We start from the raw sequence: 27,396 nt of genomic DNA, 5'->3' as shown, positions 1-27,396 counted from the left end.
AAGTTTGAGCATTTCTTTCACCTTGGCATCCATATCTGCTCGAAGGATAAAAGCGCACATCATCATAAAGAAAGAGAAGAATCTCGCTGCTCTACTACTTTACAGACTAAACAAGTTACCTTGGAGATTGTCCTCGAGCCATTTGGAATTCTTTGGACTGATATGACTATCCCACCACCAAGTGTGTGACTTCCCCATCAGTCACAAGACGATGCTACTTTAATTCACATTCTGGAATTTTTAACATAGAGCCAGTAAGATCATAGAAAAGTGAAAAGAACTTCACACTGACCTCCTCGTGAGCTCCCTCTTTTATCTTTCTTACACTAGTATAAGCTCCACACTCCACAGTACAACCTGTTCAGACGAGAAGAGAATCTGTCAGTGATTTCCAAACAAGAGTGTCCCTTCTAGTTGACCTCTCTAGAATTCCACTGCGACACACCAGGAAAGAATTCTCGCAAAAATACGCCGTCACAGGGCGAGTTTCTCACAATGCGCCCCAAGAATCACAGAGAAATCACACGACCTAGAAGATTTTCCAAAGGATCTAAGATATTTCGACCAGATGCCTCACAAACGCAGGCCCGCGCGCTTCGCATTGCAAGATCGAAGGCGCAGGGAAGAGAAATCTCCGCAGCTCACCTCCTGAAGCTCGCCCTTTCCAATCGCGATGGCGCAAGCGCGGCTGCAAGAACGAGGAGGAAGAAAATTCGCAATCCTCCTCTACAAGGACTCCTAGTAGGAGCGAATGGACGCCGTCGATAATGCCACGCTGGCAAGAGCATACGGATGCCGTCCATCACGCAGCCGCAAATCGCAGCCGTCAGATACAATTATTTTTCTTGTCATGGTTGGCAGTCTTTAAAAGCCTTGCACATTACGCCAATTATACCCTCCTCATTTCACAACTATACGAGATCCTTTGGAAAAATCATATACCATGTGTGTGGTTTGTGTCCTTGTCAATGTTTAGTCGCGATTTCACCGAATAAAAGATGGAACCTCCGTCATCACAGCATTCTATTCTATAAAAAGTTGGTAGGGCAGTGACATGGCCGCACGTTCATACAATTTCGCCAACATTTGGAGCTCTATGCGATGTCTTCGTGGTCATTCATTTATCATTGTGCTAGTACCGGAAAGTACGAACACTTGATTCTAAAGATTCGGATAGAATTGATCTTTATGTGGCGATCGTGTTTGACAGTAGAACAAACGATGATACATTCTTTGGATCGAGCTCTCTAAGCTGCTGCGATGCCCGAGCTCCTCGCTCTTGATCGCCATTCACTCGACAAGCACTCAGCAAAGTCATCCACGACACAATATCGGCCTCGAAAGGCATCCCCAAGATCAAGTCCTCGGCATCTCCCGTTTTCCCAGCTCGGGCCAAGAGATCAACCACGCATTTGTAATGATCCATCACGGGATTTACTTGATAGTCGCAAAGCATGCGAGCGAAGTGTTCTTGCCCAACTTCCAGTGATCCTTTGTGGCTACAAGCCGAGAAAACTCCCACGTAAGTCACAGCATTTGGACGAACTCCTTCCACGGACATGTAGTGAAGCAGCTCCAAAGCTTGAGATGGAAGCTTTGCCTGGACGTAAGCAGCGATCATGGCCGTCCAGGAGATCTCGTCCTGGTAAGGCATTCCATAGAAGATCCCCAAAGCAAGCCACACTTTGCCACACTTTCCATACAAATCGAGCAGAGCATTCGCGATTTGAAGATTGAGTGGAAGCCCCGCCGCCACCACGTCTTCATGGATGAGCCTTCCTTCGAGAAACGCCACCGCGCTAGCACAGGCGTCGAGAACACTGACGAAAGTTACTTCGTTTGGTTGGATGCCTTCGAGATCCATGGTTTTGAAGAGACTGATGGCTTGGCGGCTGTGACCATTTTGCGCATACCCCGAAATCAGAGCACTCCACGAGACAATGTTGTGTTTGGGCATATCGTCAAAGATCTGCTTTGCTTCTAGCATATACCCTGCCTGGGCATAAGCTGAGACCATTGCATTCCACGACACCATGTCCTTATGCGGCATTTGAAGAAAAAGTTTCATCGCTTCTTCTAGTTTCTTAACTTGTGCATATGCCGCCACAATCGCATTCCACGCGATCGAATCGCGCTCGTTCTCTGGCATCGAGTTAAAGATTGCTCTTGCGGCACGGACGTTTCCCTGCTGCGAATGCCCTGTGATCATGGCCGTGCATGACACTGCGTCGTGAAACTCCATGCTCTCAAACGTTTCCTCAGCTCCAGGGAGATCGCCGGCCTGGACGTAAGCAGTGATCATAGCGTTCAAGGTGACAATGTTTGGATCAGGAACGGATTCAAAAAAGCTTCGAGCTTCGCGAAGAAATCCCCCTTGTGAGTATCCGCTCATCAACGCGTTCCAAGACACAACATCTCTTTCCGGCATCTCATTGAAGAGCCTCCGAGCTTCTAACAAATGCCCGTTTGAGGCATACGCTGTGACCATAGAGTTCCAAGATATGATATCTCTTCTCGGCATAAGATCAAACAGATATCTTGCCATTCGAATGTTTCCACGCTGTGCGTAGAGTGCTATGATCGAGTTAGACGATACTACGTCCTTATCTGGCATAACATCATACAAACACTTCGCCTCGTACAGATGCCCATTCTTGGCATATGCCGCAATAATGATCGTCCAGGAGAAAACATTGGGCTCATCCAGGCCGTCGAAAACGCCGCGCGCTTCCTCCATGCTACCGCATCGACCGTACATTTGGATGATGAGATTGGCGAGGTATCGGTTCTTCCTGTGCTGGCCGCCGGCGATCTTTGCGTGGATTTGCCGGGCATGGGAGAGATCCTTGCAGGATTTGAGCGCGTGGGTGTAGAAATCGGGGAAAGAAGAGGGGCTAGAACGATTCTCGGTGCTCGGCTTCTTGTGATTGACGTCGCGGAGGAGTTCCCTGGCGATCAAAATGGAATTGGAGGAATCTCCATCGGCAGCCACTGCTAGAATCACGATCGCCCACATTGGGATCTCATCGCCATCTCATCTAATCTAGCTTCCGACGCTATGCCCTCGGTCCAATCGCGCCATCTATGCCCGCTATTGCCAATTGCTCTTCAGTGATTCACAACACGAGGGCATTCCCATCTTCTTCTTCCTCGCACGATAGCATCGCCAGATTTCTCCAGCAAAATGGGAGTTCTGTGGATTCTCTCGCTCAGCTCATTCGATCGTGCAGGGGAGATCTCTCACAAACACGGAGAGTACACAGCTACATCCTCGCCGGCGACGCTTACCGGTCCGACCGCCATCTCGCGAATTTGCTGGTGGAAATGTATGGCAAATGCGGGAGCCTGGACGAAGCCCAGCGAGTTTTCGATCGCCTGGAACGCCCAAACATCGTGTCGTGGACGATTCTCATGGGAATATACACGGAAAACAGGGAGATCGCCAGAGCGAGACGGGTCTTTGACCAAATGCCCCACAAGGACGCGGTGGCCTGGAACGCGATGATCAAGGCATATGCCCAACTTGGGCATCTAGACGAAGCAAAGGTCGTCTTTGATCGAATGCCTGATCACGACGTTTCATCTTGGAACACTTTGATTGCTGCATATGCGCAAAACAGCAGTGTTTACGAAGCCAAGCAGATCTTCGACACCATGCCCGATCGAAACGTTGTCTCCTGGAACGCGATGCTCGCAGCATTTGCCCAGAACGGGCATATCCACGAATCGAGAAAGCTCTTTAACGCGATGCCGCAGCGCGACGTTGTTTCTTGGACCGCGATGGTCACGGCATACGCTCAGTGCGGAAAACTGCCCGAGGCCACTGCGATCTTTGACACCATGCCTGAGAGAACCTTAATCGCTTTCACTGTTCTTATCGCTGTAAATGCCCAGCAAGGGCATCTTTTCCAAGCAAAACTTCTCTTTGATCAATTGCCACAGCAGGATTCTCACACCTTGACAGCTATGATCACCGCGTATGGACAGTCCGGTGATGTCGTACGGGCCCAAAGACTCTTTGACCAGATGCCCAACCCGAACGTCGTCTCTTACACCGCTCTCGTGGCGGCATATGCCCAAGCAGGGGATATTCTCTCGGCTCGACGAATTTTCGACCGGATTCCCCGTAGGGACGCGGCGGCTTGGAATGCAATGGTCTCGGCATATGCCCAAAACGGGCATCTGGAGCAAGCAAAGGATTTCTTTGAGAAGATGCCCAGCCGTACGGTGGTCTCCTGGAACGCAATGTTGGCGGCGCTGTCGCAGTACGGGGAGCTCGTTGACGTGGAGGAGACATTCTCCAGGATGCCGGAGAGAGACACGGTGTCGTGGAACACAATGATGGTCGCCTACAACCAAAACAACAAGCCAAAGTCCGCGATCTTTGTCTTCAAAGCCATGGATCTCGAAGGCTACCGCGTGCTCGACACCACACTCGCAATCGCGATCGACTGCTGTGCCGGATCTAATGGCCTTGCTGATGGCAAACTCCTCCACTCGATATCAATCCAAAAGCGCTACGAGACTACTCCAATCGTCGCCAATGCCCTCATCCACATGTACGGGAAGTGTAGCACTCTTGAAAACTCCAAACTCTTGTTTGACAAGATGAGCTTCAAGAATGAAGTTACTTGGAACGCGATGATCTCGGCGTACGCACAAGCCGGGCTTGGAAGCCAAGCAATGGAGCTCTTCCACACCATGGGACTGGAAGGGGTCTCTCCAAACGATATAACTTTCCTGGGAATCCTCTCGGCCTCGGCGTACGGAGGAACCTTGGAGGACGCGTGTTACTACTTCGAAGTGCTGACCCGTGAGTACGGAATAGCCGCGAGCGTGGATCACTTCACTTGCTTGATCGACTTGCTTGGCAAGGCCGGACAGTTGGACGTTGCCGAGAGGTTGATCCAGTTGATGCCTTGCAAGCCTGACGCTGTCGCCTGGATCACGCTGCTTGGAGCTTGTAAGATCCATGGCGATGTAGCCAGGGGACTGAGAGTCGCGGCACGGGCTTTCAACTTGGATCCTCAGCAAAAGGCGTCTTATCTGCTGCTGTCCAACATTTATTTCCAGGCCGCCACTGGAAGAGGCGTCAACAAAGCGTTAGCAAACAGATTGCTCAAAAGAACTGGCCTGGAGCTCTCAAGTTCAGAGAAGAAGGAAATCGGCTAGAAACGCTTTGGAGGCGTGTCCGGGTTTCCTGAGAGAAGCACGCAAGAAGAAAGAAAATGTATGAAATATAACCAGAATCAAAAGAAAAAAGTTAAGTCCCTGATCTGAAAGATGCCGTCCGTGTGTGAATCACATATCCATTGGAGTCGCCTCGGCCGGTGGTTCTTCTGCTGCTCCTGCACTGGGACCGGCTTCACCACCACCGGAAGTAGACGCGGGATCCTCTGGAGCTGCTTCTTTGGCTTCGGCTTTGTTGTCCTCCAAGGTGTCGATGAAAGATTGGAGAGTCTCGCCGTCGAGGATGTGGAAGTCTTCGTCGGCTCCCACGACGGCAATCCCACAGTTGGTGCTCTTGAGTTCCTCGTCCTGCAAGGACTCCTTGACGGCCAGGAGTGCGTGGCGGATGAGCTCGTCCCGGGAGCAGTCCTTGAAAGTCTCAAACCTTCTCTCCAAGTATGTCTTGGCGGCTTGCGAGCGCGACCCGATTGCGAAGGCGTAGTACTCGTAGTAGTTCCCGGACGGGCAATTGTAGTAGAGATGTGGACCAGCTTCGTCGAGTCCCGCTACGAGCAGGCCAACGCCGTATGGTCGTTTCCAAGATCTCTGCGTGCAAACCTGGAAAAATGCAATGGAGAGATGAATTAGAAACTCAAACAAGGAAATCACCAAGCAGACAAAAAAGAGAAAAGATCAAGGAAGCTGAGAAAAAGCGAGAAAGATCGCTCAAACAAGCTAGAACTAGAAACTGGAGTGACGAGCACGCAAGAAGATAAGGACCATCAAGAAGGAAATGCAATGAAGAATGGGAGGAAGAAGATCTCACCTGGGCTTTGTCTGCCACTTGAACAACGAGGCGGCTCACGGGGAGAGGCGCCTCAAACACGAACTGGTGGTAAATACACTCGGATCTCATGAACTTACACAGCACTCGTCCGTCGGCGATAATCCCCGCCATAGCCACGCCGATATTCTCATCGATCTTGAACAGCTTCTTCTGGTACGAGGAGAGCTCCGACGACGCCTTGTTCACCGACGCCAGAACAACATGAGTCTTACACTTGAGCCCCACTGCCGCGCTTCCCTGCTTCACGCCCTCCATAGCATACTCCACCTGATGGAGCCGCCCCGCCGGGCTCCATGTCGTCACATCCGTATCGTACTGATTGCGGAACATTCTCGCCGCGGCCGATCGATCGATGGACTGACCCGCTGCCGCGCCCTAGCTAGGAATTTCTCTCTGAGCTGCCAAGAACCCTAATTCCTGTGATCCAGAGCTGGGTTTTAATTTCAATCTAAAGTCCGCCAACACATTTTTAAACCCTAGCATTCTTTGTCGTCTCGGCTATGGAGAATGCGGAGAAAATTGCCACTCGCCATGTCCTTCTCCTCACCTGTAACGGCATAGGCCACATTAATCCAGCCTTGACGCTCGCCACGAAGCTAGCTTCCATGGGATTATCCATCACTCTGGTGGTCCCAGACGCGGCCTCTTTCTCGCTGGTGGCTTCCACGGATTTCCAAGGGCTGCCCATCACTCTAACCAAGCTTCCACTCCAAGATCACGGCCAAGAGGAGCAACATCAACAAGGCTGGACGATGGAGGGCCTTCGTGTTGCGGTTCGAAGCGGCTATGAGTGGCCCAGTGACTACTCGCGGCAGAAGATCGCTCTCGCGGCCCTGCTCGAGGAACTTAAGGTGAGTTCTTCGTCCCCTTGCTGCGTGATCGTCGACATGATTCTCAACTGGAGCGAGGAGCTGCTAGTGAAGACTGGTCTCCCCAGATTCATCCTCTACCCGGCCGCGCCCAACTACTTGGCTCTCTCGCTCCACGCGAGATCTCTCTACAGGAAGAAACTTCTTCCAGTCAAGTTTCCGGGATTCGAGACCATGAAGGTGGAGGGATTGCTTCCCTTGTACCGGAGAGACGTCCCTGACGCCATGACCGACGATGGTCACTGCTTGTATCCCCTCCATATGGGATTCAACGAGCACATAATCTCCTCAGATGGAATCCTCTTCAACAGCTTCACGGAGCTGGAGCCCGAGCTTTTCAAGGCACTCGCGGAGAGTTTCGAGGAGATCAAACACCACGAGCTTCTTCCAATCGGCCCGCTCTTCCCATCGAAGTACTTCGCCACCAAGGAATCCGCGGTGTTGAGGAGCTCCGAGGAAGAAAGGTGCCAGAGCTGGCTCGACGAGCAGCCTGTGGAGTCTGTGCTCTACGTCTCGTTTGGAAGCTTTGCACTCTTGACTCCACGGCAAATTTCCGAGCTAGCTCTCGGGCTGGAGGCCAGCCAGCAGCGATTCCTGTGGGTGGTGCCCGTGAAGAACAAGTCGATCGAGGGGCTCGAGGTTCTACTTCCAGAGGGATTTCTAAAACGCACCGAGGAGCGAGGCCTCGTGCTGCCCAGCTGGGCACCGCAGCATCTCATACTCGCTCACTCGTCGCTGGGAGGATTTCTCACGCACTGCGGCTGGAACTCGACGCTGGAAGCTATAACTCTAGCTGGAGTGCCGGTGATCGGCTGGCCTTTCCTTGGAGACCAGGCTCCAAACTGCCGATACCTGGTTGATGGCCTCCGCATTGGAGTGGAAGTTATTGGTAATGACAATGGATTAGTGGATAGCAATGAGGTGGAACGAGTTGTGAGGGAGATTATGGAGAGTCCTGGGGCGGAAGGTATGAAGAGCCGAGTCAAGGAGTTCAAAGCTGCGGCAAGTAGAGCTGTGGCTCAAGGTGGAAGCTCTCAAAAGAACTTTGATGTATTTGTTGCGAGAATTAAGTCACTAATGGTTCGATAATACTAGAGCATTTGTAAGGAAGAGATCAACTTTATTTTGTAACCATTAAACTGTAAACTCGAGTAGCCTGAGTTAAATGACCAGCTTCAGTGTATGCTCCAAGAAGGGCATTCCATGAGATAAGGATATTATGTTTCTGTGTTCTCTTCCAATATCAATGGATTTTGTGGATAAAGATTGTGTGCTTCTAGTAGTAGTTGTTGTTTGGTATCTCAAAAGAGATGAAGAGACGTGCTTCAAATGGAACCACAGTGAAAGAAATTGCACTGCAAGATTAAAATCTAGTTTATAATATGTAGTACATAGTTTAGAAATACAACTATGTGTTTTTTTTTAATTTTAATATTCCATTTAACAAAATGATTATGATTCAGTAATAATTTTAAGTTTTTGCTTTACATCTAAAAATAACAGTATCCTTTAATAATTATAGTTTCCAAGGAATTATTTAGGTATCATTATATATTTACACATATGCAAATCTATTTCTATTTTGAGTTGCATGTAAAAATATTATACACACCATCATGTTAAATATTTCTTGTTTGGTTGTGATTGTGTGTATAATATTTTTGTCATAGGGTATGCCATGTATGTATATGGCATGACACTTTAGGCTGCCACATAAGCATCATGCCACATCCAACATGATTTGTGATCTGCTAATTTATGATAACACTAAGACAGATTTGTGATTTGCTAATTGTGATCATACATCACAAATCAGCACAAATTTGTGATGTGCTTATTGTGATGATGCATCACAAATTAAACAATATGATTGTGATGTGCATCACAAATCTTATTCTTGTGAACACAAATTTGTGATATGCTAATTGTGATCATTTCTCTCTTTTCATTTTTCACAATTATGGCTCATTCCTCGTGATTTGGAGGTGTATGTTAGTCACAACACACCCTAATGTAAGCATTTTTCTTTAATCAATTAATCGCACCTCTCATTTCTCATGGCTTATTTATGATCATGTGACAACATGATTATGATATATATCACAAATCTTATTCTATATGCTAATTAAAGAAATTTTATTAGCACATCACAAATTAGACAACATAATTGTAATGTGTATCATAAATCTTATTCTTGTGAATGCAAATTTATGATATATTGATTATGATCATATCTCTCCTCTTATTTCTCACAGTTGTGGCTCATTTCTTGTGGTTGTGGCATATCAACATATCACAAATCAGATACCATGATTGTGGCATATCAACATATCACAAATCTGATACCAGCTGTGGCGGACATACCTGAGGCGTCTTGGGGGGGTGGCTCTCATCTTGCGCTTGGGCATCGTTGCTGGAGCTGGTGGCGCGCTGGAAAGGGTGCTGGCGAGCTGCTGTTGGGGACTTAGGTTTGTGTCCCGTGAAACTTGGTGGGGTTTAGTTTGAACGGTGGCGATTGTGTGCCAAGATCTGAGGGCTGTGATCTGTTGTGGAGATGATGATTGGCTGAGATTGAGCGTTGTTGGACAGTGCAGATCTGATCTCGTGGAGTTGATCGGACGGTAGCTTGGTTGTGAGTGTAGATTTGTGATGTGTTGATTATGATCATCTCTCTCCTTTCATTTCTCTACCTTTAAATGTAAGCACTGTGCTTTAATCAATTAATCACACCTTTCATTCCTTGTGGCCTATTTGTGATGCATGATAACATGATTGTGATGTGTATCACAAATCTTATTTTTATGAGTGTAGATTTTTGATATACTGATTATGATCATCTCTCTCCTCTCATTTAGTTGTGGTTCATTTCTCATGGCATAGAGATGTATATTGATTATAATGCACCCTAATGTAACTATGCTTTAATCAATTGATCACACCTCTCATTTTTTGTGGCCTATTTGTAGTGTAATACCCTAATCTAGCACAATGCCAAGTGTGATTGATTAGAGTATAGCAGTGAGCACAATTGATTATAGTGTAGAGATAATATTTTTTTTGGGTTCTTAGGGTATCGATCACAGTGGTTTTGGCATTGCAGTTGTTTGTCACACTACAAATTGATAGCATAATCTTTTTTTTCTTAGGTTTTTGTTTCTTAGCTTAAGCTTAGTGGTTGTTGCAATGATTATGTTGTGATGCATTGTTGAGAGTTTTGCAATATGAATGATGTGCACTTGGGTACATGGTTACAATATAGCAGTTTATTAATTTATTAGACCCAAACACTCATATCATCTTGTTGACACAAACACACTTGCAAGTGAGGTTCTTGTTGGTATGTTTTGAATTTTGAAATGCATCACTAAACCTTATATATAATTTGAGTTCCTCAATCATAGCCTTGAAGATCCTCTTCCCTTTAAAATGCAAAACTGACAACTTGCTCCTTGAGTTTAGAGGTTGAGGACCACTACCGTGACATAAAGTAGTTTGTACACAAGCTAAGATATATAGTAGAGTAATTGCCTCTCTTTAGTAAGTGGTTTACATAAAGAGCATTGAAGTAGTTTTGGATAGAATGAATATTTTTCTATAATCTAGATGTGAACATTATTTCAAGTGGTTTCTATAAAAACACTTTATAAGTTTGGAGTTTATATGATAACAATTTTGATAAACATAATAACATACATGGCATGTAAGAAGGGTGCAATTGGATGTGCATCCAACCTCTAGCATGAGTGTGAGGTGTTATATGACTTTGTGGCTAAACTCAAAGCTTTTTACATTACTTTTTCATTGTGTGGTTGTGAAGGCCTATTAGCTCCTGAAAAAGAAAACCACCAAATATATTGACAATATAAAGACTTTGTATATGTACCTCATGAAAAGGGACTAGAGTTGGGTTTTGATACATTTTGTTAATGTTTAGTGTGATAATATCTTTTGAGGTTAGAAGCATGATTTATACTATATTAAATGCATGTTAGAAGTCGTAAATTGAAACCTTATCACCACCTTGCACTCCACTCATTTGGTTAAAATAATCTTGTTGGAACATGTGTAGAGCAATATTTGTGCCTCTTTGTGAAAGTGTGCACTATGTTCATAAAGATAAACATGATTGATTTACATGAGGGATGATTGATATGCTCATAATTTGCTTGAAGTCTTTTATACTGAATTTATACAATGCCTTCACAAATACATAAACACATGTATTTGTTTTGAAATATTAAACTACCTTGCACCACACCTCCATTGAAAAAGTGTTTGATCCACTATAAACACATTGTCATTTATATATATAAAAAAGTGCAATTTTCATCTAGTTATAACACAAAAGTACTACATTATAATCCTCCCATGCATTCATTATATCCATCTTTATTTCATTGAACTCCCTCACCTAGTCATTTGGACCAACCTACAATAACATTTGTAAAGAGTTTGTCTTCTTTTATTTGTTGACATAAGTATGTTGGTGATAATAACAACTCCCTATGCATATAAAATAACACTACCAAATGTGTAATATTATATAGACACTCTACTAACATTAATGATTCTGTGTAAATAAGTGACTCAAAGCTTTAACTTGCAATATACTATAAAACAAAAGTTGCATCAATGCATTAATCAAGACTATGATTTTGATGTGGTAAGGGAAACTTAGTGTCAATGCTCTAGGCAAACACGAGTCAGTGTAGCTTTTATCATTTATTTGTTCACTCTCTATCTTATATTTCTTAGTTTTCCATTGATATATGTAATCCTTTACATTGTCAATTTTTCACATTATGGGAGAAGCTTTTCAAGAAGCACTTGAACCACAACAACACTCTTAAGAGATAGACCCCTTCCTAGCCTACGATCTTGAGATACTAATGCAATGTACACTAGTTCACTCTAAATGAGGAAGCAAAATCCCTCATTCTGTAACCTTCCCTTAATTTAACACTTAAATTTAATTTAAAACATTTTTCATTTTTTGCAAAACCACTCACTTTTAAAACACTTTTCATTACCTTTACCAAGGAGAGTGCCCCAAGTATGAAGCAATAGCAAGTTTAACCCATACATCCCAAAGACACTTAAAATTTAGCATATATGCTGAAAAATATCACACTCAAAAGCCCTAACCTAAACTCTAAACTTTGCTGATGTGCCAAAAAAACTGGTATAGAGTTAAAATTTATATAGTGCAAAAAATCACACACATGGTACTGATCTAAACATATATGGCAAACACCAATACATGCCTATGTATAAGAAAAAAGTTATGCTAAAAATATTATTTAAGTCACACATCTGTTACAACAATTTAAGCACATATGTGTTTTATATATATATATTTTACAGGTTTGCACACTTTTTTGGTAGGCCACCCACCCTAGGTACACTTTCCAAAACTGTAATTACAAATTACATACTATAGTTTGTTTAAGTAAACTTATAAAGATATTGAGGTGGTAGTGGATATATTTATAATATGCTTAAATACTTTAAAACATTTTACCATCTAACAGTTATTATTCATTTAGATTAATTTTGTATTTATAGTTTATATTATTTCCTAAACACTTTTTAGTATATTCTTGTTTATTCTACTATCATGATAAATATTGATTTATAAAGTATAAACATGTCTATAATTATTTATCAATTAATAATACTAAATAGAAATTAAGCAAACCAAGCATTCACAACAAATTATTTAAGTACATCTTTCTACTTTGTGAAGAGGGACCAAAGTTTAGTTTTGGTACATTTTGTTAATATTTAGTGTGGAAATGTCTTTTAAGGTCAAAGTCAATAACCCAATCACCTCCTATGAGGTTTATGACTGTATTTTGCTTTTCCCACTTTATCTTTGACAAAAGTTGACTATCTGTGAAGAAATAACTTTTAAAAAATGAAAGCTTTTCGCCCTGTAATCCTACCCTCAAACTCACGTCGAAAGCATTCACTCCTCTCCACCAGGCATTCGATATATCAACCTGGAAACCACGCTGCTTCTCAGCTCCATGATCTTCTTGCTGGGAAGAGAGCTCAAGAAGTCTAGCACGTCAACGCCACCACCCGTGATGGATCCATTGAGCACCGAGTAGCTCCCTAGTTGGCTGAGTCGTGGTGGACGAACACCCCGAGATGATGGCGTCAAATGCCGCTGTGTGCTGCAAGCAAAACTCTCGAGAAACTTTGCCACGCTTGGCCAGGGGTGATCCTCCGCAGTCGACATGCTCCGCCCGTTTCTGGCACTGCCGAGAAGAGTGCTTCTCACGATACTGGAAGTGTACGAGAAAGCCATTGGAGCAGTGTGTAACAAAGTATTTTTAGTGTACTGGAAAAAATCCTTGAATACTTAAAATGAATAGGATATATTTTTTTTGTACCGGCATAATCCTTAAAAGAGGAAATCTCATTCGGATAAATTCCTTAATATATGAAAATTATAAGGAAGTTAAACATCTACAAACCGTCACTTTAGCTTGTATAAATATGCCTATAAGCTGCACCTTCCTTCCATGCTTGCACCACTGTTTCGAAATCAAACTCAGCTATTGGTGGACCCTCAATGGAGATCCTCACAAGCTCGTCAACCATCTCCGTCCCCATCTGGTTTCGAAACTTATTCTTCACCAAGTTGATTCTACTAAACCCACGCTCACATGATGCAGTGTTGCAGCATTGAACCATGCCGACCATTGCCAACTTCAGCAAGTTGGGATACTTCTTCGTCCAGATACTGTGAGCATAAATCATTCCCCAAACATCCACGAAAGTTTTCCCCTTCCACTCCTCGGAAGCTATTATCTTCCATAAACTGTACTCTTCAACTAGCTCTGCTTCATTGATCATCCCTGTGTAGAACTTTCCAAGTTCCTGAACCTCAAACTTACCAAAAGCTTTCAACTCACGCACTGATGAAGGTAAGTTGATAGGAGCTAAAAAGTGGAACTTGGAGAGAATACCAGTCGCCTCAGAGTCCTATAACCTGGTCCTTATACCCTCCAAAAGACTAGTGCCAAAGTTCTTTTGAAACTCTAGTACCTCCTCCAAATCTTCTCCGTGAATCGACCTGATCATTTCCACGTCTCTGTATTCGTTTCCCTTAACTGATGACCTGAGCTCATCCAAAGGACCATTGCGGCGTCCACCATCTGGGATTATAGGATATCCTCTGCTATCCAACTGAAAACCATTCAAATCCACCTGCTTATCCAAATAGTATACCTGTATCTTGGCCATGGTTGCCTTGCATAAAGGTGCAACACTAGTCACGTCCATAGTCTGTGCTTGAAACTCCAGGTTCAGCTGATTTACCACTGCCAAGATATCTCCTAGAAAGTGGAGTGCATAAAGGAACTTGAAACTCCTGAGATGGTCATACAGCTTCCTTGTTTGAGTTGTTCTCCCATCCTTAAAAAACTTGAATAGTGGTTCCAGACACTCACACATCCTGGTAATGGCTCCACCCCTGCTCAACCAACGTGTCTGCTGGATCCGCAACACCTTCAGCACCTTGAAGTCTAGCTCGTCCTGTAGTGCCTGTAGCTGCTGCAACCTGCTAGAACTCCTTGAGAAAAAACTGGCTACCTTGTTCACCACCTGATCCACTTCATCGCAAAGATTATGAACTGCTGGATTCTTGTAGACATCCTCCACACATAAGTTAGCTCTGTGTGAAAGACAATGTGTGGAGGTCATGAATGGATTGACCTCCTTCAACCTTGCTGCAACCCCTATCCTGTTTCCTGTCATAACATTGCAGCCGTCTGAACCAAACCCCACAAACCTGCTCATATCCAGCCCCCAATCCTGCAGTGAAGCTATGGTGGTGTTAAAAATCACCTCTGCAGAACTATTGTTCACCATTGACAAGCCTAAATAGCTTGTCAACACCCTTGCGTCGTGGATGTAGGTCACGTAAAAGATGAGGTGTTTACTGGTACTGCATTAACAAATTTAGAACCAAGAATATCACTAATCAGCTTTACCTTATATCCGTGCTCTCATCTAGCATTATTCCAAAGAATGGGCTAGCTTTAACTTTCTCCAAAATTTGATCTAAGAGCACCTACACAACAAAATTCAGTCAAGGTTTATCATCAGACTTTAGCTCACCTTGTTGATGAAAGTGATGAAGCGTGAGCAGGCCATCACGTTCTTGTATATGCTAGGAACATAAACTCCGTTCAACTGTTGTAGCTCCAGAAGCAATGGGTATTTGCGAAGAGGAACAAAACCTTGTGCAATAGCATAAGCAGTCCTAAACAAGCAAATAACTCCCTTCTCTGCTGCCTCTTGTTGCCGATCATTTGCAGTTGCCATGGAGGATTGACCGCCAGCTTTCACCTCAGCTATGTAAATGGAATGCTTGTGATCTTTTGTTTGCCCATGAGCATGGAAACTTGAAGTCTTCATGTTGGTGGAACTTGATGTACCAAATGGATTCTTGCAATTCTTGTTGGCACGGCATATTGAGCAAAAGATCAGTGCTGTAATGCAAGTAGGATTAGATGAAAAATCAAGAAAATTATTACCATTTTTCTGATCAAAATGCAACCACCGCCATTTTATGACCCATGCAGGTTGCCACTTCCCCCTACGAATTTTCTTCTCCTTCTCCTCTACTGATGCAGCATCACCTTCTCCCACTTCACATCCCTCCTCAGGCTCAGTCCCTTCTAGGTTGTCCTCATCTACAAAACCTCTTCTCTCCACAATGGGGGCAAAACTTAACAAAGATTGCTTTGATTGAGCAATGGCTTTTGCAGCAGCCTTGCTCCTACCTGCAGGCACCCTTCCCATTTCCCAGATGATCTCCCCACCAAAATCTATGTTCACGCCCATGCCCACGCCCACGTGAACATTGTGAAAGAATATTCTAACCTTAGAGCCCATGTGAACATTGTGAAAGAATATTCTAACCTTAGATTAATGACATGGTTTACTTAGTGTAACTATGTTTAGTTAGTGTTAACTAAGATTGATGATTATTTATTTAATCTTGTTAATTAGAATTAATTAAACATAATTAACCATGAAACCCTAATCCTCAAAAGGTAGGTGAATGTACCGGCAGGATTCCTTATAACATCCTAACGTTAGCCTTATATGAGATTTTTTGCACCGGTCATATATCCTTGTAACTTTGTTTTGTACTGGCAATTCTGAAATGGTACCGGCGGGGTACAAAGGAGCCTCAGACTTTGTTACACACTGCATTGGAGAGAGGGCGTGTTTGAATCAGATTTGGCGACAATGGATGCCGTATTGTTTCTTCCGATTTGCTGGTTTCTTCCTATTTGCTCAAAGCCCGAGAGAAAACTTAATTAAGCATTGATTCCTGTGGCTTCTATTTGTCCATCTTCAGTGAGAGAGAGGCACAGCTATGGAGAATTCGGGGAAAATTTCCGGTCGCCATGTCCTTCTCCTTACCTCTCGCGGCAAAGGCCACATTAGTCCAGCCATGACGCTCGCTAAGAAGCTAGCTTCCATGGGATTATCCATCACTCTGGTGCTTCCAGACGCGGCCTCTTTCTCGCTGGTGGCTTCCACGGATTTCCAAGGGCTGCCCATCACTCTAACCAAGCTTCCACTCCAAGATCACGGCCAAGAGCAGCAAGATCAACAGGGCTGTATGATGGAGGGACTTCGCGTTGCGGTTCGAAGCGGGTATGAGTGGCCCAGTGACTTCTCGCTGCAGAAGATCGCTCTCGCGGCCCTGCTCGAGGAACTTAAGGTGAGTTCGTCGCCCCCTTGCTGCGTGATCGTCGACTTGCTTCTCAACTGGAGCGAGGAACCGCTAGTGAAGAGTGGTCTCCCCAGATTCATCCTCTACACGGCCGGACCCAGCTTCTTCGCTCTCACGATCCACGCGAGATCTCTCTACAGGAAGAAACTCCTCCCAGTCAAATTTCCGGGATTCGAGACCATGAAGGTGGAAGGATTGCTTCCCTTGTATCGGAGAGACGTCCACGACGCCATCACCGATGATTCTCACTGCTTGTATCCCATTCATATGGGATTCAACGAGCACATCTTCTCCTCGGATGGAATCCTCTTCAACAGCTTCACGGAACTGGAGCCCGAGATCTTCAAGGCACTCGCTGAGAGTTTCGAGGAGATCAAGCACCACGAGCTTCTTCCAATCGGCCCGCTCTTCCCATCGAAGTACTTCACTCCAGACGCACTGAACGCCACCAAGGAATCCTCGGTGTTGAGGAGCTCCGAGGAAGAAAGGTGCCAGAGCTGGCTCGACGAGCAGCCTGTGGAGTCTGTGCTCTACGTCTCGTTTGGAAGCTGGGCGCTCTTGACTCCACGGCAAATCTGCGAGCTCGCTCTCGGGCTGGAGGCCAGCCAGCAGCGATTCCTCTGGGTGGTGCCCGTGGAGAACAAGTCGATCGAGGAGCTCGAGGCTCTACTTCCAGAGGGATTTCTAAAACGCACCGAGGAGCGGGGCCTCGTGCTGCCCGGCTGGGCACCGCAGCATCTCATACTCGCTCACTCGTCGCTGGGAGGATTTCTCACGCACTGCGGCTGGAACTCGACGCTGGAAGTTATAACTCTGGCTGGAGTGCCGGTGATCGGCTGGCCTTTCCTCGCCGATCAGCCCCCCATCTGCAGATATCTGGTCGATGGCCTCGGCATTGGAGCCGAAGTTCTTGGCGACGACGATGGATTCGTGGATCGCGACGAGGTGGAACGAGGTGTGAGGGAAATCATGGAGAGTCCTCGGGCGGAAGGGATGAAGAGCCGAGCCAAGGAGCTCCAAGCCAAGGCGAGGAGAGCTGTTGCTCAGGGTGGAAGCTCTCAGAAGAATCTCGAGGCATTTGTCGCGAGAATCAAGTCACTGCTGGTTTGACAATCTAGGGGCGGAAGAACCCTAGAGTTTAAATAGCATATTCGTTACAAACTAGATTTAGGGCTTTGGAGGAGAAGCGGGGTCATGTCGGCAGCAGATCCATTCTACCTGGTGAAGGAGGAGATCGATGAATCGGTGAGTCTCCTCGAATCGGCCACTCAATCTCGCTCGCTCGCCTCGAATTTCCACAGGTGAAGAAAGTGGAGGGCAATTTCGAGACATGGGAGAAGCAGAGCACGGGGGCGAGCGAGCGGGCGTCGCTGAAGCGAGATCTTCTTGCGGGCATCGAGAGCGTGGAATGGCAGGTACTGTAGGAGCAATTTGAGATTCGAGACTATCGAGCTTTGGCTATGCAGATCTTTGTCTGAGCTGAGGAGCACTGTTTTGGATTGTCAAGGTGAACGAGCTGGATAAGGCCATCGCCGTGGCCGAGCGGGATCCATCGCGGTTTGGGATCGATGCTGCCGAGATTGGACGACGAAGGAAATGGTCCACTGCTACACATGACACGGTATTTTTTTTCTTTCGTGTTCTTCTTCCTAGAAGACAATGTGGTTTTTTGTTCCTTCCAGATTGATACTATCAGGAAAGCTTTGCATGACGGAAGAACAAGCAATGCCAGTTCCACACGACGAGAGCTCATGAGAATGGAAGATGATCGTCCTGGTCCGAAGGCCAACCGGAGTTTGATGGAAGGCAACGATGATTTCCTTTCCCTGGAGAGTGAGCGTCAGGCGTTAATTCTCAAGTGAGTTTCCACTGGCCGAAAGCTCTTTCTTGATTGGAAGTTTTCTTTGTTTGTCTGCAGAGATCAAGATGAAGATCTGGACGAGATCAGTGCTAGCGTTGTGAGAATTGGCGACGTGGGACTGACCATTCACGAGGAACTCTCAAGCCAGGTAATGGATCTTTTCTCGGCTCCTCATGAACATCCTTTCTCTTTGTACCAGGAAAAGATTGTGAGCGATCTTGACAAAGACATGGACGGGACAGCAAATAGAATGGAGTTAGCTCAGGTAAATGTCTTTACAAAACACTAGCGAGTCTAAACCCCCACTGTGTCTGTAGAAACGACTTGCGCACGTACTGAAAAAGGCCGGACTGAAAGGTCAGCTGTGCTTGATTGCTGCTCTAGTCATCCTGCTTATGATTCTTACGCTTCTCGTTTTTTTCACATAAGAAATTAAGTTAGAAGTATTGATGTTGCGCAAGCTGTGTGATTTCACACTTCAATTGTGAAGAGCTCTGAGGATAAATTCAATGTATTCCATAGCTCCAAGAAGCTGGGATGAACAAGATAAAAAAAGAGTATGGAAGATCAAAAGAAAATATGCTTTAACAATCAACGAAAAACTTGGTGCCATTCTTGGGTTTAATCTAAGCCTTAAGGGCTGTGGCTTAATGCAAAACTACAACATGATTTATAGGCCAGAACATTAGGAATCAATTAGGGAATCTTGGGCTTGAAGGCAAGAGTTTGAAATTCAGGGATAAACCAGGACTCACCCTTTGACCATGTGTATTGGCTCTTAAGAAGAAGTTTACACCTCCCTTAGAGAGGAGAGAGTGTTATAGTGAAGAATCTCTTAAGCTTATGATTAGCTATGGGAATAAAGCTTTCAGTAGTCAATATAAATGTGTTTGCAAGTCCCTTGAGTGTTTGGTTTTCATTGAGTGCTTGGCTAGTTTAAAAGGGCATCTTGCAATGGTTTATGATCAGCTATGGAAACACAGTGATCTTGAGCATAGAAGTTCTAAAGGTTTTAAGTGAGGTGTATTACAAAGTTTTTAAGCCTAAACTTGTAATATATTAAAAATATTCTAGGATATTTTTCAATCATTGGAATCAAGGCTTAATGCTAATAATCCATTTCTTAATATTTGAAGCAAACACTAAAGAATAACTTTAGAGGACAATTGATTGATGTGGCATGGAGTGTTCTATCGCAAGGTTTGTTCTTCGCAAGCTGTAACCATGATTCAATAGGAACAGATGAGCTGCTATCTCAAGCCACTCGCAGAAGAACTCCTCTGCCAAGGCACATCTCGATTGAAGAAAAAGAACAAGTGTTTGCTGGAATAAACAGGATGTTTGAGAGAAGAAACCAAGAAAAGAACCACATGCTATTTCGGCTCCAACAAGCTGTAGATGCAAATGAGCAGCACACAACAATCTAGCAGGGGCATTCGTGCAGTTTGTAATGTTAGCGATTGAGCCTTTGCCTCAACCTGGAAGAAGAAGAGAGAGGAAATGGCTAAGAAGAAAAATCTTTGTGAGTAGCTATAGCTTTATCTCTCTTGTTTTTTCCCTGTGAATTTATTTACGAAAAAAGTGTCAGAATTTCTAGACCACTCTTGTTTTTTTTCCCTGTCAATTTTATTTACGAAAAAAGTGTCAGAATTTCTAGACAACACCCTTCACACCTACAACCATCTTATTTTGCTGGAACCATTCTATGAATGAGCTCATACCAGTCTCAAATGGAGTATACGATTTAAGGAGCAAGAGCTTTGTTGGAGGTTCATAAGGTACCTCCCAGGGTGGCGGATTAAAATTCATTGCTTCTTCAACCTTAGCTTCCTTGTTGGTAAGCCTTGCAATAACTTGAATCACTCGTCGAAAAGGGATAGGCCGCCATGGTGTCCCAATGTCAAAAAGATTCACCTTTCCAATGCTGTGAGTTGATAAGATACTATTGATCATCACAGTCACTGCATCATTAATGTATATATAATTTTGTCGCCCTTTCCGTTGCTTCCAGAGTGGAACCAATGCTCCATGCACAATCTGATCAACAAATTTATAGTATGGAAAGTCAGGACGACCGTATCTCCCATAAACTGTACTAAACCTCCACTCCACAATTGGAAATGGTAGCTCTGGTGCCAAAGATTCCACCAGCTTTTCCCCAGACCGGCTTGATGGTATGTAGAACCGATTAGGGCTTGCAAAAAAGAAACCTTGGGTTGATGGAATACTGCATGCCGCATCAATTAATGACTTTATAGTTCTTTCATTGTCCTCTAAATTCCAGCTATGCTCCTGTTGTGTAAAATCCACCACAATGTTTGGCTTTTTTCTTTTCGTCACTGACATGGCCAGCTTTGGATCTGTTGCACTTCCAATAACCACTTCAATGCCCTTGTTCTCCAGAAGAAGAGTCCTCTCTGAACGCACCAAATCCAAACCTGTCACCACAAATCGGAGGTTGCGATGATTGTGTGCTGCCAATCCCAAAGCAAGTTGGCTACCAAGGAAACCACTTGCACCCACAATCAAAACCCGAAGTTCCTTCTTCTTTTTCAGCTGGAAGATTGCCCATCCAATTAGCAAAAGTGCGAAGACAATGAGCAATAGAAAAGAGATGATAAACATAATCTTTCTTGAACCCTAAACTAGGTTGAGAGACAAGATAAGCTTAACTTTTGTAACAAAAAACATGAAGCGTGGTCGCTAATAGCTGGTCAGGCAGGCCAAGCTTAACCGGTTGAGTGTTGGGGCCACTGCAACCCTCTGGCAGAAATATCTTCTTGTTAGAGGTACAGTTTTGCCTCTCAACCTACCCAACATCGACTCGTTCAGGGCCTGAGCTTGGACTTCTCAACTGCCCCCGAGAACAAGTTATGGTCAAAGCTAGGAGATTTCTCTCACACACTGACAGCATTACCGTTGGCATCTGAGGCGGTTCAAAAGCCGAGAGGCTTGTGTTCCAAGTTGTCAAGCTTGGATTCATCCAAATTTATATGCAGCAAGCACCACGACAGTGTCTCTTTCAAGCATGGTCATAAAACATCTCCAAGGTTCCTGGATTGAGATCAAGTTTCTGTGGCAGTGAGTCAAACAAAATCTTAGGTTTGTGTAAATACCTGGTCATTGTATATCCATCAAGCAAGGTGTTCCAACGTATATCCATCAAGATCTCTCTTTGGCATTGAGTCATACACTGACACTAAGATTTGCATGTTTAACGTAAGCGCTTAACATAGACCACAAGAGATGAGCCAGACTTGTCTCATATACCAGTTCTGCAAGTGTCTCTGGCAAACAATTCAACACAAACTTGGCTTCCTCAACATGCCCATTTTCCGCGTATGCCACCAGCACTCGGATGCCTGGGCATAAGATGATACCATTGTTGTCCACCACAAGATCTGGATTGGAAATCTGGAAGAAGAAGTGCTTGGAGTTTCCAGACCCTGCAGGTGGAAGGAACACCTGATCGCCCTTCATGCATTCCTATGTCCACACAAATGAATCTTTTGGGTCCACACTCTGCTCTGGGCTCCTGTCCTTTTGCTCATTGGGTTGTATGTTCGAGAGTTGCTCAGTGGTACGGTTCTGTCACTCTTTGGTTTCAGGCTTGGGAGTTTGGCATTGTTGTTTCGTTTAGTGGCCCAAGGCCCTGAACCTCGGGCATATGACACGTGGCACTGACACGTGGCACATGGAGGGTTTTGTTATCCTATGGTAAATCACCATATAATAAAGGGTAAAAACCATGTGCACTACACCCACACTTTCCTTACTATAATTTTGGAACCCTTTATGGTCTCCACCCAAGCTAGTTGAGAAATTGGTCAGCATATGTTCACTTAGACCGGAAGGGCACTAAGGAAGGAAATTCTAAGTTGTTACTAAGTCAAGCATACTTGACATGGTGACAAGAAACTCATGATGCTGACTTGCACTTGCTAGTGTTGGGAACCCTGCGATATTTAAACTAATCCCTCAATATTCGCTAGATGATACCTTACCGTGTCTACCAAACACCCTTGCTATCATGTCCTTGGTGTTAGTCTCATTTCGGTCCCAAATGCTATTTATGGAAAGTGTCTAGATTTGCTTATTTGGCATATCTACGGAATGTAGAGATTGACCTTAACACAATGGTGTTCATCCCGTGTCTAAATTCACAATCTAGCGTCATTCCATATTTAGTAAGTTTCGAGCTTGTCCCAGAGACTAACTTTTGATACTAAGAGAGGCTTGGGGTGAAAGCCCAAAGCGTGTGTTCCTCAAAGGGGGGGAGGGGGGGGGGGGGTTTAAATGTATAGTAAGGATAGTAGTTGAAATGTATGTCTGACCACTTGAGACATTAGTTTGGCTCCCGCTGAGCTGTGTCACTCCTTGTTCTGCGTCCGGCTTGGGTCTAAGCTCAAGCTCCACGCTACTCTAGTTGGTGGGTACCCTCCTCCTCGTGTTAGGCCACCGGTATGCCAAAATTGTGCCAGACTCCGTCTAACACCATTTTGCATGTAGGTGCTAGATATGGGAAGCTAGTGCTCATGGGATTGTACCGGACCCTCGTTTCGTAGTGCAACGGGATTGGAGTTTGGCTCCAAATTTAGGTGCGCTACATTTGGTATCAGAGGAATTGTCTCAGTGATTCCTATCCAACTTTTGTCAGATTTTCTGACTCAAGTTGCATATGCAGAGACTTTTCTAGTAAATCCGAAGCGACCTGTGTAGGATTAGTTGGATTACACCATTTGGTAAGAACGTTGTAAGCATGTTCAGTTACTGATAGAGGCATGCATGCAGCTAGCGGGATGGTGAAAAGGAACCATGCTGATAATGCTGAAACCTCTAGACGGGCGAATCGAGAGGAGGAAACTCTTGCTAGAGATGCTGCAGAAGAGACTGAGGCTGAGTCAAAAGAGGAAGAGCTAGATGCTGCGGCGTTGTAGTGTACGGCTCAAGAAGTCGAGATCGAGAATTTGCGAAGGGAGATTCGCAAATTGAAGAAGGAGAACAAGAAGAGGAAGAAAGAAGTTGAGGTAGCTAAACTAGCTAAGCCTAAACAACCGGATTCCTCCTCAAGTTCTAAGGATGATGAAGTTCTACAGTTGCCCCTGGTTGCACGAGTTTCAAAGTTCAAGCCTCCAAAACCACCCAACTTCAGAGGCATGCGGGACTATCAAGTTTTGGAAGACTAGGTCTACGATATGGAAAAATATTTCATAGCGGCAGACGTAGATGATTGTACGAAAGTTGCATATGCACAATCCTTTCTCATCGATCATGCCAAGACTTAGTGGCACCAGGTTGTGCTGAAAAGGGGCAGACATACCTAAGGAACAATTGCGAAGCCTTTGCACCAAAACGTGTACCCACTCGGATCATCGTTTTCATCTCTGCATATGCAACAAGACTAGTTGCTTAATCTCATTGGATAGTACTCGCCGAGATTCATCCTCTGATACCAAATGTAGCGCACGTGGTTTTGACCCTTTATCCTATGGTGATTTACCATAGGATAATACCACGAAGCAAAACCTAAACCCTCTTTGTGCCACATGACAAATGCCACATGTCCAAAGGAATGTGGTGTGGAACCCGAGGTTCAGGGCCTTGGGCCACTGAACAAAGGAACAGTGCCAAACTCCCAAGCATGGAGCTAAGGAGTGACGGAACCGGACCACGGAGCGACTCTCGAGCATACAGCCCAAGGAGCGAAGGGACAGGAGCCCGGAGCGACTTAGAACAGTCCTGGAGCAACCAGCATCCCAATGCCAGGACCAGCACACAAAACGGAGCCAAATGGAGTCTGGCGCTATTTCGGCATACCGGTGGCCTAATGCGAGGATATGGGTACTCCACCAACTAGAATGGAATGGAACTTGGGCTTAGACCCAGGCCGGACGCAGAACAAAGACAGCCACACAAGTGAAAGCTAAACTATGCCTCAGATTAGTCAGCCATGCCCGACCTACCCACTATCCCTATTATACATTTGGAACCCCCCATAACTCCACTAGCACAAGAGGGACTGATAAAGGGTCCAGCAATACCGACCTTCTGCCATCGTGGTAGTAAGGTAAGAGTGTCTGTAAGGACTGGCCGATAGATAACTTTCGATACTTGAAGTCACATTCGCAACAATCATGATGCTGACTTGCGCTTGCTAGTGTTGGGAACCCCCACGATATTGAGACTAGTCCCTCAATATTCATTAGATGATAGCTTACCATGTCTACCAAACACCCTCGCTATCATGCCCTTGGTGCTAGTCTCATTTCGGTCCCAAATGCTATTTATGGAAAGTGTCTAGATTTCCTCATTTGGCATATCTACGGAATGTAGAGATTGACTTGAACACAATGGTGTTCGTCCCGTATCCAAATTCACAATCTAGCGCCATTCCATATTTAGTAAATTTCGAGCTTGTCCCAGAGACTAACTCCTGATATTAAGGGAAGCTTGGGGTGAAAGCCCAAAGCATGTGTTCCTCAAAGGGCGGGTGCTATGGGGGGTTCCAAATGTATAGTAGGGATAGTAGTTGGAATGCATGTCTGACCACTTGAGACATTAATTTGGCTCCCACTGGGCTGTGTCGCTCCTTGTTCTGCGTCCAGCTTGGGTCTAAGCTCAAGCTCCATGCTGCTCTAGTCGGTGGAGTACCCTCCTCCTTGTGTTAGGCCACCAGTATGCTAAAATTGTGCCAAACTCCGTCTGACACCATTTTGCGTGCAGGTGCTGGATACGGGGAGCTGGTGCTCATGGGATTGTACCAAACCCTCGTTTTGTAATGCAACGGGCTTGGAGTTCAGCTCCAAATTCAGGTGCACTACACCCCCCCAGGGGGACGATTGCTTTAGGCATTCACCCAATAGCCTGTATTAGTATTCGGATTCAGATTCGGACTCAAACTCGGACTCGGACTCGGACTCAGACTCAGACTCGAACTCAAACTTGGTCTCGGTCTTGGTCTCGGTTCCATCTCGAAATCCATCTTGGTTCCATCTCGGACTCTATCTCAAGTCCATCTCGGACTCCATCTTAGATCCATCTCGAACTCCATCTTGGACTCCATCTCAGGTCCATCTCAGACTCCATTTCAAGTCCATCTCAGACTCCATCTCAGATTCCATCTCGGGTCCATCTCAGACTCTATCTCGACACTTCCAAATGTCATATGTTGGTCCTTTTGTGTTTCTTTCACTTATTGCTTGCTTTGTGCTTGTTCCTTGAGCACTTCATTGAGAGTTCCACTCCTGCTCTTGACTTTTCAAGTCAGAGCTTTTGTCGCGAATGTGACTTCGGGTATCGAAAGTTACCTATCAACTGTTCTTTTGGATATTCTTTCCTTACTGCCATGACGGTAGAAGGTCGATATTGTTGAACCCTTTATCAGTCCCTCTTATGCTAGTTTGGACATATTTGTTATCTTATATATTGACGATGTTCTAATCTTCATTGAAAAATTCCTATGTGTTATTAGCTAAGCATACTTAGCCTGGTAATGAGTTCTTGTCTCGTTTGTTTTGCACTAACTAGTGACTAGAACCCTTGCATATTGAGATTAGTTTTTTAATATTGTTGGATGATAGCTTACTGTGTCTGCTAAACACCCTCCCTATCATGCCCTTTGTGTTAGTCTTATTCCGGTCCTAAATGCTATTTATGGAAAGTGTCTATATTTGCTTATTTGGCATATCTACAGAATGTAAAGATTATCCTAATGTTCATCTTGTGTCAAAATGCACAATCTAGGGATATTCCATATTTAGTAAGTTTCAAGCTTGTCCTAGAGACTAACTCCTGGTACTAAGGGAGGCTTGGGGTGAAAGCCCAAAGCGTCTACTCCTGGAGGGCGGGGGGTGGGGGCTGGGGGGGGGTGGGGGGAGCATTGTGGGGGGATCCAAATGTATAGTAGGGATAGTGGATAAGTCAAGCATAGCCGACTAACCTAAGGTATAATCTAGCTTTTACTTGCTTGCGTGGCTGTCTTTGTTTTGCGTCCGACTTGGTGTAAACGACTAAATTTTCCATTCTACTTTAGTCACTTAACCACACCTCCGACCACTTGGAGGAGTCTCATTCAAAACCTCCATAAGTCCAATTCAGGACTTGGGACTTGCTAGCCTCGAGAATGGCATCCATGCCACTCAACATTTGCACTTGGTCCAAGTGCTCCACGTGTCCGATCCCATGACCGACACTCAAAGGTACCACCAACATGGCAGCTTGTTACGCTAAAGCCATGCCCAATCACCTTTGCCACACTAGTAGTCCAATACCACTTGCATCACAGTCTTAGCTCTCCAAGACTAGGCAAACCCTCCGTGATTGGTCATCTCAGATCCACTCCTTAGCATCCTTAGGATGCCCACCGACAAGGGGAATAGCCTTCCCCAATATCCCTCTGTCAGTCCCCACTAAGTCCCTTTCTGCCCTTGGCCGTGTTTGCCAACACTGCCACTGGATCGAGGCCCACAGGCTCGACCACTAAGTCCCACGGTCCTCTGGGACTTCCTCACTACACGACTGCGTCCTTGGTCACTGCCCCAGAGGACTGCTCCTCTTCCTTTCCATAGTCTGGGCCTTTGGGACAACATTTCGGAGTGGCCTTACGCGAGCCACCTGGGTACTCTCCCCGCCTTCCGCCCTTGGGTGCTCTAGCCATGGGCTTAGAGTGAGGTTCCGTTGAGCCACGCCTGGTATCCAAGTAGGTAGTGCCACCCACGCTTGGACTGGGAGCATCGGCCAGTCGATCTCCCGGGGGAACTAGAACCGGCTCTTGAACACTTCACCAAGCTACCCAGCTTGTCGGTCCGTGTTCACTCTAGTCTTGGACTTCCCAGTGGTCAGCTCATCACCCAACACTGGGTCTGGCCTGCCTGGGCTAAACTGGCCT

General features: G+C 45.3%; 5 protein-coding genes and 1 long non-coding RNA gene across 6 annotated transcripts; 3 read left to right on the top strand and 3 right to left on the bottom strand.

Moving 5' to 3' along the window:
- Nucleotides 1-196: 196 nt before the first annotated feature.
- LOC112341411 lies at nucleotides 197-639 on the bottom strand. Its single transcript, XR_002990545.1, has 3 exons — nucleotides 420-639; nucleotides 293-357; nucleotides 197-231 (listed from the first exon to the last, which is right to left on the bottom strand). It is a non-coding gene; the product is annotated as an uncharacterized LOC112341411 (long non-coding RNA).
- Nucleotides 640-982: 343 nt separating this feature from the next.
- On the bottom strand, nucleotides 983-3,016 carry LOC112341410 (pentatricopeptide repeat-containing protein At4g02750-like). Its single transcript, XM_024661441.1, has one exon. It carries the CDS (start codon nucleotides 3,014-3,016, stop codon nucleotides 1,187-1,189), a length of 1,830 nt encoding a protein of 609 aa, XP_024517209.1. The 3' UTR covers nucleotides 983-1,186.
- On the top strand, nucleotides 2,994-5,466 carry LOC112341409 (pentatricopeptide repeat-containing protein At4g02750-like). Its single transcript, XM_024661440.1, has one exon. The coding sequence runs from the start codon at nucleotides 3,085-3,087 to the stop codon at nucleotides 5,170-5,172; it is 2,088 nt and encodes a 695-aa protein (XP_024517208.1). The 5' UTR covers nucleotides 2,994-3,084; the 3' UTR covers nucleotides 5,173-5,466.
- On the bottom strand, nucleotides 5,010-6,429 carry LOC9630250 (proteasome subunit alpha type-1-A). Its single transcript, XM_002987495.2, has 2 exons — nucleotides 5,996-6,429; nucleotides 5,010-5,787 (listed from the first exon to the last, which is right to left on the bottom strand). Exons 1-2 carry the CDS (start codon nucleotides 6,344-6,346, stop codon nucleotides 5,302-5,304), a joined length of 837 nt encoding a protein of 278 aa, XP_002987541.1. The 5' UTR covers nucleotides 6,347-6,429; the 3' UTR covers nucleotides 5,010-5,301.
- Nucleotides 6,430-6,488: 59 nt separating this feature from the next.
- On the top strand, nucleotides 6,489-17,812 carry LOC9630248 (UDP-glycosyltransferase 72B1). The gene is made up of 2 exons (XM_024661443.1): nucleotides 6,489-7,302; nucleotides 17,072-17,812. Exons 1-2 carry the CDS (start codon nucleotides 6,517-6,519, stop codon nucleotides 17,756-17,758), a joined length of 1,473 nt encoding a protein of 490 aa, XP_024517211.1. The 5' UTR covers nucleotides 6,489-6,516; the 3' UTR covers nucleotides 17,759-17,812.
- On the top strand, nucleotides 17,752-19,111 carry LOC9630247 (syntaxin-61). Its single transcript, XM_002987551.2, has 7 exons — nucleotides 17,752-17,893; nucleotides 17,950-18,063; nucleotides 18,156-18,269; nucleotides 18,331-18,506; nucleotides 18,567-18,657; nucleotides 18,709-18,774; nucleotides 18,827-19,111. The coding sequence occupies exons 1-7, from the start codon at nucleotides 17,843-17,845 to the stop codon at nucleotides 18,935-18,937; spliced, it is 723 nt and encodes a 240-aa protein (XP_002987597.1). The 5' UTR covers nucleotides 17,752-17,842; the 3' UTR covers nucleotides 18,938-19,111.
- The last annotated feature ends 8,285 nt before the right edge of the window (nucleotides 19,112-27,396 follow it).

The sequence above is a fragment of the Selaginella moellendorffii genome, unplaced genomic scaffold (assembly GCF_000143415.4).
Source record: "Selaginella moellendorffii unplaced genomic scaffold, v1.0 SELMOscaffold_82, whole genome shotgun sequence".
In the NCBI taxonomy this organism is placed as follows: domain Eukaryota; kingdom Viridiplantae; phylum Streptophyta; class Lycopodiopsida; order Selaginellales; family Selaginellaceae; genus Selaginella; species Selaginella moellendorffii.
The sequence above is the reverse complement of the archived record's forward strand: the minus strand, read 5'-3'. Positions and strand labels throughout refer to the sequence as shown.

What these genes read in the sequence shown, in the direction of transcription:
- LOC112341410 (XM_024661441.1), bottom strand. Translation starts at nt 3,016, where the DNA reads ATGTGGGCGATCGTGATTCTAGCAGTGGCTGCCGATGGAGATTCCTCC.
- LOC9630247 (XM_002987551.2), top strand. Translation starts at nt 17,843, where the DNA reads ATGTCGGCAGCAGATCCATTCTACCTGGTGAAGGAGGAGATCGATGAA. An exon ending in CGTCAGGCGTTAATTCTCAA is followed by an intron (nt 18,507 to 18,566) that starts GTGAGTTTCCAC and finishes GTTTGTCTGCAG; the next exon opens with AGATCAAGATGAAGATCTGG. An exon ending in ACGAGGAACTCTCAAGCCAG is followed by an intron (nt 18,658 to 18,708) that starts GTAATGGATCTT and finishes TCTTTGTACCAG; the next exon opens with GAAAAGATTGTGAGCGATCT.
- LOC9630250 (XM_002987495.2), bottom strand. Translation starts at nt 6,346, where the DNA reads ATGTTCCGCAATCAGTACGATACGGATGTGACGACATGGAGCCCGGCG. An exon ending in AAGTGGCAGACAAAGCCCAG is followed by an intron (nt 5,788 to 5,995) that starts GTGAGATCTTCT and finishes GCATTTTTCCAG; the next exon opens with GTTTGCACGCAGAGATCTTG.
- LOC9630248 (XM_024661443.1), top strand. Translation starts at nt 6,517, where the DNA reads ATGGAGAATGCGGAGAAAATTGCCACTCGCCATGTCCTTCTCCTCACC. An exon ending in CGCTCTTCCCATCGAAGTAC is followed by an intron (nt 7,303 to 17,071) that starts TTCGCCACCAAG and finishes CCATCGAAGTAC; the next exon opens with TTCACTCCAGACGCACTGAA.
- LOC112341409 (XM_024661440.1), top strand. Translation starts at nt 3,085, where the DNA reads ATGCCCGCTATTGCCAATTGCTCTTCAGTGATTCACAACACGAGGGCA.